The following is a 14552-nucleotide window of genomic DNA, read 5'->3' as shown; positions in this document are numbered from 1 at the left end:
TAGACCATTTTTTCAATATCTCCAAATATGGATAAAAAATGTATTTTAAAAAATTAATTATGCAGGTTTAAAGGTGCAGGTGTACGGTCATCTAATTGGTCCCTTTATGTTTTTCCCTGTTTGCCTTCTTTTTAGCAAGCATTGACATGTTGCATTGCATTGCATTCTCATGTCATTCCCAGATTGCAACAGTCAACATGATAAGTGTAGTGTTATTATGGGAATGGTTAGGACAATAAAAACTTATGGCCAAAATTAGAAGAAAATGTACCCAAGCTGTAATATACATGAATTATTCCTTAAGTCTTTGTCTCTGATGGAAGTACTATAACTTATAGTTATATGAGGTTTAGTTTAATTATCTCATGTGGCAAAGGAAGTACATGAACTCTTTATGAACTCAGTGGGGGTTGCAGGGGTGTGTTAACATATTGAAGGTCAGCCTTCATCATTCCCAATATTATTGTTTTTTTTGGGTTTTTTTTGGTTTTTTTTCTTTTTCTTCTTCAAGTCACTTTGAAATCTGAACTTAAAATGGGGAAATGCAGCCTTTAATGGGGGGGGTGGGGGGGTGGGGGTGCTGGGGGATGAATTCCTCATGCCAGATGTGAGGAATTCCTGTATCATTAAGAGTCTGGAGTACTAACTTACTGTAATATTTCCCACACGTCAAAGCCTCCCTACACTAAAGCAACAAATTATTTAGGCTTTTACAGACTTAAAAATTATAATACATTCAGCATTTAAACATTTTAAAACCTACAACGTTTTTTTGTCAGTGTTGTGTAATTTTAGTCCAACTGCACACAAATAAGTGTATTAATGTTCAAGTTCAAGTAGTTTAATCTCTAAAGTAGTAGGGTTGTATTGGCCTAGCTCACTTTCACCAGTTGTGTTGGTGTTTTTATTGGCCAGGCGCTGACACTCGTGTTTTGATAGTAACACCATCCATCTGTCTGACCGTATTCACAGTATCATTGACCTTTTCTTATTCTCTTGCTCCCTGGAGAGTTGAAGGTTGTCATGCAGAACAGGAAGCACGTTTCCTCTTGTCATTCCCCGTGGTCACGACTCAGTGTATAGTGGCCGTAGTAAGCTTCTCTCATTTGGTGTTTGTTGCACACATCATCTTAGTTTTTCCTTTCTCTCTGAAAATGCTTGCTCTGCTGAATTGTGCATGTGTAGTATGAGTTTGTCTGTGTTCAGTTTGTGGGAGATCACACAATTTATGGAAGTATCCACAAAAACTGTACCCAAGAATGTGATTTCCATTGGCAGAAGGCTTCAGTATTCAGAGCCAAAGCTCTAGTGTGCTGCTAATGAGAAACACTGCACTCTGTCAGCGGTCTGTGGCCAAACAAAGTCTAGTTACATTCTTGTGCTCATCCCTTAGGCTTTTTTGTTACACTTTACTCACTGTGACTCACTAAGCTTAAGATGCTGCAGCCAAAGCCCCAAAAATGCCAATATTGTAATTTGTATTAATAGACACTTTTAAGTCTTAATAATGAATCAATGCTTTTTTCACTCATTATTCTCATTTTCTTTATCTCATTATATTTTCTCATCTTTCAACTATGTTTAAGACCTTGTCTCATTTCTGCTCTTTTTTTCCCTCTCCCTCCAGTCCTTCTTTTTACTCGTTAAGTCTTTTTACCCTTGTGTCTTTAGTCAAATAAATTATACTTTCACTAGAAAGACAGGGAACCAAACCAAACAGAATGATACATTTGTTCATGGAAACCCTTGTTTTCGCACTAAAGCCTCAGAGAGACGTGATCTATCAAGTGTCAGCCACAAATGCTTTAAGCTACAGGGAATTGTTTTTTGCCTAATGCCTGATACATGTAGTGCTCTCTGGTAGCCAGACAATCAATGTTTTCAAGCTATTTGTTTTTTGTTGAGTTCATAAAAAGTGTATTTTTATTGCACAAAACCGATTTTCAAGGAAATCCTTTATGAAGCTGTGTCAAGTTAACTGTATGCTGTAAACTGTGCATTGACTTAATAGATAAAATCTGTGTGCACGCACTCTCATGCAGACAAAAGCACATAAAAAAACATACACACAATTAATCACATTGATTTAATTTTTTTACGACTTAGTCACATTTCATCATAATCATTTTAATTACATTTTGAAAGGGTTAGCTGTTGGTCATTGTGTTCTACGTTCAGGCTAATCCAAAACTTATTACTCACAAGGCTTTCAACAAGATATGAGTGAAGGATTATATATATGTATATATAATTGTGTTTATTAAAGTTTTTAACTGACCCACAATTGGACTAATAAAATAACAGATACTAAACCTTTACTGTTAAAACAATCCAACCTCTTATTATTTTTCTCTTAATATTGTCTAGTTGTCATGTAATTGTATTCTGATTCCCTCTCTTTTCTTGTGAATATCTTTTTGGATAATGGCATTATTTTGTTAATGTTTTAGATATTTTTAGTGTTCTTAGTGTGTGTTGTCAGTCAGTTAATTTAATTAATTCTCTTGTTTATACACTTGGAGCGTGGTTGATTTGGTTCATACCAAACAATATAGTTCTTGGCTACTTAGGTTCAGCTGTTACTAATGTGCCATGAGCGGTGAACATGGAGTCACATGAACAGAGTAGTAACTCATCCACATTACATAAACTTGTGGGAGAAAAGCAAAACTTTTTTCCTGTGACTGACAACAAATGATGCAGCACTAAACTGCACTTGAAGGCTTTATTACTCTTTTCTAGTGTTTAGAGAGAAAAGAGTCCCACAAGCTTAATACTCAAACGTTGGTAATAAATACTGAGTAGCAGAGGTAAAAACAGTAAGAAAACCGCATGTCATGGTAAATTAAATCAGTTTAGATTTTTAGTTTGTATACTGTAAGTCACATAGCTCCTTCAAAAAAACACCAGGCAATCACCGGAGTTCCTGCAGAAGCAGACTTGAAAGCTCACCCTTTTTGCGGGTGTTCAGGGAGTTATTTTATTCCCTATCAGGGTCCAAAGCTAGTGTTCCCACCAGACTAAACTGACTGGATTAATATGAAAATACAGCAGAAACTGTTACAACCTTACCGAATGCATTAGGTGTGAAATCAACCTTGGTCTATACAATTTTACTTTTGCCCAGAAGCAAGTGCTTCAGAACAATGGTGCCACACACATGTTCACATTCCCACACACACACATACAACAACAGTAACAGGAAACCTTATCTTAACAAGCCTGTCAATCCAGGTGGAGTATTTGCTTTGTTTGGAGCTTGTTCAAGAGGCCTGTGTGCTGGGCCGTTCTATCAGAGGCCCTGTCTCTCTTTGAGAAGCCCTTGCAGTGAACCCATTACTCAGTACAACATTACTGTGCAGACAGAAACACGGTCGGACTCAATGCTTAATCTGTTGATTCTTTAAAGATGTTGACTGAGCTCCCATGCATATGAGGTTGAGGTCAAATTAAGTTAAACGTGATATTTAACATTTAAACAAAGAGGTGGCAGGGATACAAGTAGAAAGATGAGTGACTTATCATGAGCCAAGCTGTGGCATCGCCATGATTTATGTCAGTGATTAGAAACAAGTGGGGCTGCGACAGACTTAATTGTTTAACTGCTATTGGTTACATTATTTACATGCTGAATAAAATCTTAATAATTCAATCTGTAAGTAATTAGTAGACACATTGATATTCTGCATACGTTCATTATGCCTTTATGTAGAAACCTACTGTGTACTTTCTCAGTGACTGAAGCTGGTTTTGGAGCTGACATTGGGATGGAGAAGTTCTTCAACATCAAATGTCGAGCTTCAGGTTTGAGGCCTGATGTGGTGGTGCTGGTTGCAACAGTTCGAGCACTGAAGATGCATGGAGGAGGCCCAAATGTAAGTTAACAGTTAACATAACCGTTAAATATAACATATATCATTTAATGGCAAAACAGTATTTTCTATAGCTTTGGCAAAAGCCTCATTCGAAAATATAAAGCAGCTGTTTGTGAATTCCTCCACGTTTATACAATTAAAACAATTAAAGAAATCAGCTTACAACAAGCCTTAATGTGACTCCTCAGCCGATATACTTGGAGTGTGGTTTATTAGAATTTCTTGGTTTGTATCCAGTTTGAAATAAATGACCCAAACTGATTGCAAAATGAGAAACAGAGCAGGAAAATATCAGTGTTTTATGTGAAGTGAAAAAAGATGAAAAATTATGTTTTAATGTGCTTAAGTAATTGTTGTGTTGTGTGTGTGTTTTCAGGTGTCAGCAGGTGCACCTCTTCCCAAAGAGTACATTGATGAGGTATACAGAGCCACTTTTATGCAAACTAATACACATGATTGGCCACAAACATGCACAAAGAACACACAAATAACCATAACCACTGATAACAACATGAGCGTGAGGAAGGCGTTCAAACCTAAAGAGTTAATGTTCTGTGACATCACTTTTAAAGTTTAAATCATTGACTGTGCCTGTTTTATTACATTCAATTGTGAATGTTTGGGGGGTACTTAAGGTTTTTTAAACTCATTGACCAGTGCAAAGCTAAATATAAAACAAACTTGAAGATATTGCATGAAGCATGAAGATATTTGGTGGTGTGCCTGTCTGTTATTTTTGAATTAAGCAACAGCTGTGCACATGCAGAACACTTCGTGTTAATACTTAATCCTCATAGTCCTGCCTGAAAGAAATCCAGACTTGCCTTTAGGGCCTCTTCTGTTAAAATGTGAACAGTTAGAATAAGTCAGAATCGCATGGAGGTGACTCGCTGCTCACTGGTAGCACAAGATTGACTGTTAAAATCCTTTAGCATGGGGGAAGAAAGAGCTTGGGAAATGGGCCATCATTTGACACACATAATAGAAGTTTCAGATTGTATTAAATCTATCTCCTTCAGGTCTCCAGCTGTATACTCAGTGACATTTAATTCTCCAGTTGTTTGCATGGATACAACACCCACTAACACAGTTAAGAGCGTTTATTTGATTAACTGCACAAATACAACCTTTGCGTGTGGTTTTAGGGTATGTGGGTCTTAGCAGAGTGGAGTGGAATTCTTTTGGTGTGGGTGGGTGCACGTCTATATCTGGCTAGAATCTTGGGAAGGTTCAGCTGAGTAAATAATGAAGCAGTATAAGTTAATTGTGAAGCCTTTAACTAGAACCAGAAGTACTGGGGGAAACAGAGCCAGGGAAATAAATTTATGGGATCTGTATGGCCTCAGTGCTCTAAGCCTGCGGCAGCATACACACACACACACACACATATACACAGAGTGCAAGCTTGGAATACTTTGGTCAAACTTGGAGTCTCTGCTGCTAATGTGTTGGGAATAACTGCAGTTGTACAAGTAGTGGTTTACAGTATTAAAATGATAAATAAATAACTGTTCAGTAGCATATTCTGCACTCTCATTCTACACTTTAGGACATAACCAGACCGAGTATAATGACTCCAAATACTAACAATATGGTAAAGGCAAGTAAACATTCTCAACTCAGAGAAAGAAATAAAGATTAATTAAAAGCCTTTATTTATTTTCCCTGTCAGTTAAAATATTATCGAACGGAGTGAACTGCTCCAGAAAAGAACTGCTCCAGAAAAATATACACCACAAAGGTGGTGTATATTGTAGCAAAACAGCTCAAAAAATTGATAATTAATTAATTATGAGTTATTATTATTGTTATTGTTAATTGAATTAATTCTTGCAATTGCAACATTGCAAATTCCTGGAGCAACTGTAAAACATGTCCATACTTCCAGTGTATTGTCTATAAAGAATGCAGGTAAAAAAAAAGTGATTTGATTGTGAGTTTGACACAGCGAGCACTATGCCTGTTCTTGCTTGATGAAGCAATATACGACATCAAACAAAAGGTGAAAGTATTAGTTGCTATCAAGTTAACAGGAATTCAATTTAACTACTACTAGTTTAAACAACTCCAGCTAAATGGGTGAAATAGGAAATGGTGTCATTAAAACAAAGCTTTCACTGCAATTACAGATTTCCTCTCATACCATTCAAATTATGTCTCTGCAAACTACTTGGCGTAGAGGTTTCCAGAATTTTCTCCCTGTGGAGGATAAAGAATATCTATCCTCATTAATGAGTTGCATACCAAGCTGATGTATAGCATTTTTATTTTGCCTTTTCTTAACTGCAAAAACATGTGGTTTCATACCACATGTTTTTGCAGTTTTTCTTATTATAGGTGTTGGAAATGATTAAAATTATAGCAACTTGGATAGGAATAGGTTTAAGGCAAATACATTGTATTGTTAGTAGAGCTTTGACAGGAAACAAAACAGAGAGGAAGTGGGAATAACATGCAACAAAGATCCCTAGACAAGGTCAAAATGGGAATATTAACTCTTAACCACCAGACTATTCCATAGATGTCATTGTGTGCACTCACAAATAGCCACTTGTAGCTTAATGAACAAATAGTTAAGTTAGGTAGTCTTTTAATTATTATTTGAATTGCAATAATACATGCCTTGCCTTTTTCTTCTTTGTTTTGTCTCTAGAACCTAAGCCTGGTTGCAGGTGGTTGCCATAGCAATCTCAAAAAGCAGATCCAGATTGCACATCTATTTGGGGTTCCAGTTGTGGTGGCACTTAATGTCTTCAAGTAAGAAGCACCAAAACACACAAAAACACGATTTACCTTAGATGACAGTTGCTGTTATTATTATGGCTATAATGCACCACTTTTTTTGGAAATATGTAACTCGTTGCCTTTGCCACAGCTAACAGCATGTTCTTTGCTGATTCACTAGGACGGACACCCAGGCAGAGATTGACCTTGTGTGTCAGATTGCAAAGGAGTGTGGAGCATCTGAGGCTGTGCCATGTAGCCACTGGGCTCAGGGAGGTCACGGGTGTATAGAGCTGGCAAAGGCTGTGAATGAAGCTGCCTGCACACCCAGCAGCTTCCAGTTCCTGTACAATATAGAGGTACCAGGCTGTTTTTCACTTTGATTTGTTTTATTGCTGTCAGATATGTAGTTGTCATCATCCCTGTTAGCACTTAATACAGAAAAAGGCCAGTTCTGTTTCTAGTAAATATAGTGTTATCTTTGGAGGTTTAGCCAGAATATGTAAATATAAAAAAAACATCAGCTGCTTTGATTTAGTGAGTTTGGGAAGTTGTGACTTAAATGAACTGATCCTGTTATAGTGATAAGTTTTTCTGTGTGTGTAGAAGAATATAGGTCCAGGATATAATAATAATTCTATTAAAATAAGTCAGTAATTAGTCCAGTTTAAAATTTTTATACTATCACACTGTTACTGTGCCATATTGAAGGGGTAAAGGATACGAGGAAAGTTAGTGAACAGGAAAGCTTGGAGGATGCTTGGAGTGACACTGAACCTCACAACGAGATGCTTGTTGGAGTAGTAAGCAAGTCCTGTTACAATGAGGGCCTAAAACTGCCTGACAAAACGGAACAGGCCACATAGCAGACAGCAGCAGACCAACAGCAACTGTTTGTATAGTTATATTTATGCTACTTTAGAAGCAATACCTATGCATTTTTCATTCACTTTGCAAATCCGACCTATTAGGACTTTACTTTAACAGGTCAGATAATAAGCCTGTGTTTTTTGGTGAAAATTAAAAGGTTTTACTGAGCCACTGTTCTAGTGTTACAGTGACAGTATTTTAAAAAGATATTGTCTGATAGGTTATCACTCAACCTACAGCAGCTCTCCAACTTCACTTATGTGTGGATACATGTTGATTCCCAGTGTGCTGACGTTTCTGTTTATGCTATCTATTCCGTGTCCAGTAGCGCTGCTTGCTGTTTTGTTATGGACTTCACCGACAACAGAAGAAAGTTATACAGTATCTACAAAGAATCAAATAATTAGAGTTGAACATGGTTAATTTACTATATTCAACTTGTTTTAACCTTGAAGTCATTTCCTCCGTTATTCTCTGGAGTGCCAGTAAGTTTCCACTTGTCTCATACATAGATGCCGATTACAGAGAAGATCAGAACAATAGCTCAAAAGGTGTATGGGGCTGATGACATCGAGCTGTCGCCAGATGCCCAGGCTAAGATAGATTACTACAATCAACAGGTAAGATTACTGCTGCTACAGCAACAGAGACTGACTCACACACTGACGACAATCATACAGCTTTTTCTTTTTTCTCTACCTTTCTGTGTGTCTCACACAAATATCAAGTAATATGTGTTTTCGCTTGTTATCAGGGATATGGTTCACTGCCCATCTGCATGGCCAAGACCCATCTATCATTGTCCCACATGCCTGACAAGAAGGGTGCACCCACTGGATTTGTTTTACCAATCAGAGATGTCCGTGCTAGCATCGGGGCTGGCTTCATCTACCCGCTTGTGGGAACGGTATGTTGTCTGCAATAAAACAGAAACAGAAGGCAGTACTTCATTGTCCTTGTCTCAATGGGTTTTTGAAGCAAAATGTCTTCACAAACCTGGAAACCAATTCACATTCAATAATTAATGCATTTTTTCATCACTTCTCCCAAATTTGTGACTATTTATTCACATAAGACCATTGGTTCTAGCATCTGCTGTGTCCCATCATCCTTTCTCCTTCCAATGCATTAATCTCTAAACAGTATTTATGGTCTTGGTCCTGTCCGCTTCCTTTTGACAGCCACATTACTGAGCTGGTTAGAGTTGCGGTGGCTGGAGCCCCTTAGTTGATGATGGGCCAGCCAGAATGAAATGACTTCCTGAGTGTTTTGCCTCCTGCTGTTTCACCAGTGTGCCCTGAGGGCCAGGACTTGAGAGAGCGTCAAACACCAAGCATACTGGGAAGTGCTGGCAGTCTTTGCTGTGGTGTCTGTCCAGTCTCCCTTTGATCTGTGTGGCCCGCTGAGGCACTCGTACGTTGACGACCCTTGATCTGTGACTCCTAACCCAAAGGGAGTCTCCAGATAGTTCTTTGAACTTTTCTAGCTTAGCCTCTGTTAGCCGTAAGGATCTATAGATTTGTTTTTGTTAATTTTACAGTCCCGCCCCGCTCCCAGATATGCCTGCTTTTCTGCTCTTAGCTAGACATTTTTTAAATTATTGTTTGGTTAAAATGACCTGGTGCCACAATTTGTCTGTTCAGGACAAGCAGAAAATGCCCACTAGAAAACTGAGTAGAAAATCTCAGTGTTATTTACAAAAGCATTTGGCTGGAAGGAAATGTGAGGAAAGTCTGAGAAAAAGGCCTGAGCATCTATATTCTCTCCACTGTTGCATGAAGCAAAAATCTTTTCACTAGAGTTAATTTAGAGTTTGCCTTGTTTATTTCATTCTAAGTTGTAACAGAGCCACAGGATGAGGGCATGAGTATGAGAAGAGGGGGCAAAGATGGAAGGGTTGGACTTTAAAGGGTGAAGGAAGGGGCTGATGTCACTCTTCAGATATGTTAAGGGAGGGGTCACATGAGGAACAATAGATCTCTGTAGAATTCATATCCGGTTAGAGGAGCCTTCACTGCACCATTAAACCTAAAACAGTTCAGATTTATAGAGCCTCCTTCCTCGGATGGATGTTCAACATGGTCACAATCGGTTAATGTTTAACATGGGTTTGATTGGTTATGAGACTGTGATCACTTCTGAGAAAATAATGTGTGTGGTCATGAACATGGTCAAAGTTATTAAAATATTATAAATCTTGTTCGCATTAAGTTGCTGACCACAATTGATCTTTTTTAAGGATATAACTGATTAATGTCAGACAGCCTTTTATACTCTCACGACTCACAGCTGACATCAGTGACATCATCGTGGTCTACACGGTCAGTCACATGGAACTAGGAAATTATATGACATGAACCCACACTCCAGCCATTGATCCTGCAGCACACAGGAGCAGAATACCTTGATTTAATGTGTCTAACTTTGGTCCAAGAGCCAACAAGCTCAGTAAATCCAGGCATGTCTTAAACTTTTAAACTGACCTGTGCTCTGTCTTCAGTTGCAATGAAACTAATGCAGATTTAACAAGTTGCAGAGTATCATGATCCTGTAGCTGCATGTTACCACATGAACTCATTTTCCATTACATTACAATATTGTGCTGAATTCCAAAAGTTGGAAAAATGCTTAGTGATGAGCTGATGTTTTCAGCTTAGTATTTTGAAGGTTAAAGTGTTCCCATATGGAAACAATCTACTTTCACAGGTGAGTGAGTTTAGTCTCTTTCCATGATCTCTTCAATCTCATCATTTCAGCTCCAGTTGCTCCAATCACGAGGAACCTCCATTTGACTCATGCTTAAATGTGTAATATCACACCTTTTCTTAATTTGAAAATTAACCCTCTCTAATAGTTCATGGCTGGTGAATTGTGAGTGTTTGCTCATAAATTCAACGTCATAATCCTCTTAGACCTTTTCTTTTGCAACTGTGCTGTATTTTGACCTGAGACTCTTCTGCAAAATCAGTGGGTGGTAGAAGTTCAGCTACATTGTCTCCTGCAGGGTTTTCCCCGACAAAGGCACATTGTGTTTGGGAATAATGGAAGGACTTGTTTGGCCAAGTGGAGTTTCCAACTTTAGCCACAGAGTGTTAAGTGTTTTTGCAAGTGCCTACATGTTCTCAGGCCTGAGAGGAGGGCCAGCCAAACAGGGGATCATTTGTTGCTTCCAAAACCTCGACCGCTTACACTCACATTATAGCATCTTTTGATATTTGAATTTTTGAGTAATTTCTTTCTGTGGGCTGACAGTTTGTAGTCCAAAGGTGGCCCATATTATGATGAACATATTGGAATGTCCATGAACATTTTTTGCATAATGCTGGAGTTTTATAAAGATGCATAAAAATGATCTGCTTTGCATAATAAAAAACAAACAAAAAAAACACAATCTTTGCATATACAAATATTTTTCATTATGAAAGATTGACTATTTGACACAAGAGTGATTGATTAAAAAGCTGCTTTCAGTGTGCAGTGCTGGTTTAAGGTTGCAGCATCACACTTAGATACAAGGTTAGATACAAGAGCAAAATAGTTTTCACTACCTAAATGTAATGTCACTGGAATCACTGTCACATTCCATGTACTGTTCTAAAATGTGTATTTAAGGTGAGCACATACATACTTTTGATCCTCAGCAGGGATTATAATAACAGCATCTAAGGACTGTTTGGCCTACAGGCAGAAAACATATTATTCTTTAATCACTCTATTAAAATATAATGCAATTGCACAAACAACTCAGTATTTTAAAAAGATAGCTGCCAACAATCAATAAGCAGCATCTATTGCATCTATATTGTATGAGCAGGTACTCTTTGTTTTTTCCCTTCATTTACATGCATTACATTTATAGTTGTATTTCCTCAGACAGGAAATTGGCTGGTTACTTCCTTCTGTCTCATTTGTACTAATGAGCCCATAAAACTGGCCATAGTCAGAAAGAAGGAGCGGCATTGAAAGAATGATCCTCCCTGGCTAATGAGCAAGATTTATTTTACTTTTCAGCTTGGATGGATTGACAGACCAATATCAGTCCTGTCATGTTCACGTGCACTCTCTCCTGCCTATGTCACAGATTGTATTAGGGAGCACTTCCCCTGTCATTTGCTTTCTTTTTTTTCTTGAATCTATCTCATTGCATTTCCACTTGGCTTTTCTGAGACTGGCTTTTAGCTGTTTATAGTAACGGGGGTTCCACATGCCTGATCATACACAGACTGTAGATGTGGACAGTACAAAAAGTCAGAAGTACACAAATTCATCACTGATAGTGCAGATATTTACCTAGAAGTACCAGAATAAAAAATCTACTCAAGTTGAAGTACAATTTAGCTTATTTTTGCTACGAGAAAAGGACAAATCAAAACTCAGTGCAATAGTCGGATTCCGGTAGAGATCTTGATCCATCAGAACAGTAGCCTTTATTACCACTATGACTTGTGCAGTTTGATTACAGCCTGTTAGCTTTTTCTCAAATATGTAAGGCAGCCTTTTGTTTTCTCTATTTTCACAACAGTGATAACAAAGCAGCCACTGTGTGCGACCGAATTCAACACTGATGAAGTTGAGGCTGTCAACACATTCAATATCTGTCTCTGGAGTTTAATTGGTCTAGATTATAGTTATTGAAGTAGTCATTGAACTTTCGGGGGTTTGATACCAAGTCTTAGAGCACTGGTTTTTTATTTTTGTTTTTTTTTTTTGTTTTTTTACATAAGGCAGCTGTGTTGTGGTGTACAGGCTTTAATATGAGGCTTTAGTTGTGGTGTATGGTTTCCCTCCTTATTTGATGCTATGGCCATCTTTATGACTACTGTGAACACAGAAAATATGAACCAACTTAAGTTAATTCACACATGTTATAGTATTTTTGTATAACTTGTCATCCATTTAAAATTGATAAATCCCTGTACAAGAATGTTAACATTCCTAAGTGATAAATATGTTAAATACTTTAATGCTCAAATTTCTTTTGACTAAGTTTTATTGTAAACTTTTATTTTGTTCATTTATTTATTTATTTACAAATATAATACTTTGTATTTTTTGTTACTGTGGTCTTCTGCACAAATACATGGGCATATTTAATATTTGTCCTTGCATTCTTGTTTGTATTTTTCTCATATTACATTTGAAGTGACAAAGAGCTGTTAGTTTGCAAATGTTTGTTTGCAGTGTTGAATTGAACTATTCATAATGTGGAACCGTTTGACCAGGAAGATGAAAAGATTTTAAAAAAGCATAATTTTACTTTTGCTTTTATTTCCATTTGCCGTGTCTGCCAAATCTTACCCTCTGCTTTTGTTGTGGTTTCCTTCAGATGAGCACTATGCCTGGTCTGCCAACACGACCCTGTTTCTATGACATCGACCTTGACCCCGTCACAGAGGAGATCACCGGGCTTTTCTGAGCATGCTCAAATAAAGAGATCCCTATAGGTATTATCATGTATACATCATTATTAAATATTTATTTCACTCCTCTAAAACAGCTGGCATTGTATCCTTATAAATATTTTACCAGTAGTCATCTATAATAACTTGTTACATGAAACTTTATTTCCTCCCTGGAGCTTTTACTTTACTACCTCATTCACTCAGTGCCAAGGCTGCAGTCTGTCTCCTATTCACACAGTAAACAGTTAAATACATTGTTCAATTTTCCTCAGCTCTGTTTTCAAGATCTTTAGTTCCACACATGCCTTGTAAGACACATCTAAATAAAAAAGAAGGAAGGCTTTATCACTCTTCTGAGTAGCCTAAACACTTCCTGCAACCTCAGTAACATGCTCTAAAGAAGAAGCAAAATGAGATCACTGGAGCATTCGCTTTATGCTGTATTTGCACATCTGCGTGATGTCAAAGACGACTTCTTACAGCCAAACTGTGTGTATATATCAGCTGCATGTGTTTGCTTTTGACCTGTCTGTATGGTGTTTTCAAAGTTTACATCTTAAATGTGTTGGTGCTGCAATTTTTATCTACTTTTTATTCGTTAAATAAATATGTTTTGCGCACAAAAAGCCTACAGTATATGCTATTAACATCTAGGTATGATTACTCTAGTGTTACAACCTGCCTAAATAGAGATCACTTTACGTAACAGGCAACACTCTTAATGCTTAAGCCATTTAAAATAATCCATGTGGAGACGGCTAAATATCCAACATAAAAATGCCTGTTGCAACATCGTGTGTGTGTATGTTTTGTTTCACGAAAGCGAAAGCATTTTTTCTGATGTTAGTGAATGTGATCTTAATTTTGAGTGAGGTGACGCATCCTGTTATCAGAAGCTACGACAGACTGTAATTTTACATTATGGTGCAATTTACTTTTAGGTTTTCTACCTCTTTGCCTGTTTTTTTTTTTTTTTAAACCAAGCTGACCACAAACCGTTTTTAAATGTCAATGTGACTAAAACTGTGCCTTTAAATTTTAAGTGTATTGTTCTGACACCATTTTTGGTACTGCTTTCACTGACATTCATTCTGTGTTAAACTCATTGGTTCTCAGAGATTTAAAGTGGGTGTGCTTTTCAAATAAAGATTTCCTTTCCTCCCAGACTGTGTTTGTGTTTAACACCCAGCAGTTGACTTGTGGCTCAGCCCATCTGTTGTTTGGACACATCTGCTCTCTTCCTGTTGTCTCATGGTCCTCCAAAGAGATGCTTCAGTGCAAAAAAAGGAAAGCTTCTTCTTTCTCTTTGTCCGTCCTCCCATTTATTAAAAAAGTAACGTTCTTTTGTTTTTACCCAAGTATTATTTTAGAACTGTGCGTGAAAGCCAGCGATGCAAATCATGGTGCGACATCTGTCATTATGAGCAGCTTAGGTCTGCAACATGGAGCCACTGTCCAACACATGTGTGCACATGTGTGTGCCTGACATGCTGGCTTTTCACACCTGCTAGGTCTGTTTTTCTCAGGAATTGTGCAAGACGAAGCCCTCTTGTTCTGAGCTGATGACAGATTTGAAGATGCTGTGTCGATGAGGACGAGGCTTCATCGTGTTGTAATTTCCTGGCAAATCTCCAGCACGGTTATGTCTGGTTGGAGTTGTTTACGCTGAGCTTCTGACTCA

General features: G+C 37.7%; 1 protein-coding gene across 2 annotated transcripts in view; it reads left to right on the top strand.

The window, feature by feature from the left end:
• Window positions 1–14035, top strand: part of mthfd1l (methylenetetrahydrofolate dehydrogenase (NADP+ dependent) 1 like) — a 30746-nt gene extending 16711 nt beyond the window's left edge. For both annotated transcript variants that reach the window (XM_067482444.1, XM_067482445.1), the window contains 7 exons: window positions 3736–3875; window positions 4252–4293; window positions 6529–6632; window positions 6781–6958; window positions 7982–8089; window positions 8224–8376; window positions 12796–14035. In XM_067482444.1, coding sequence (XP_067338545.1) covers window positions 3736–3875; window positions 4252–4293; window positions 6529–6632; window positions 6781–6958; window positions 7982–8089; window positions 8224–8376; window positions 12796–12885 — 815 coding nt within the window. In that variant the 3' untranslated portion in view covers window positions 12886–14035. The remainder of the gene's footprint in view (window positions 1–3735; window positions 3876–4251; window positions 4294–6528; window positions 6633–6780; window positions 6959–7981; window positions 8090–8223; window positions 8377–12795) is intronic.
• The last annotated feature ends 517 nt before the right edge of the window (window positions 14036–14552 follow it).

This window comes from Channa argus, chromosome 17 (genome assembly GCF_033026475.1).
Source record: "Channa argus isolate prfri chromosome 17, Channa argus male v1.0, whole genome shotgun sequence".
Taxonomy (NCBI): domain Eukaryota; kingdom Metazoa; phylum Chordata; class Actinopteri; order Anabantiformes; family Channidae; genus Channa; species Channa argus.
Note: the sequence above shows the minus strand (reverse complement) of the source record. Positions and strands in the feature narration are given on the sequence as shown.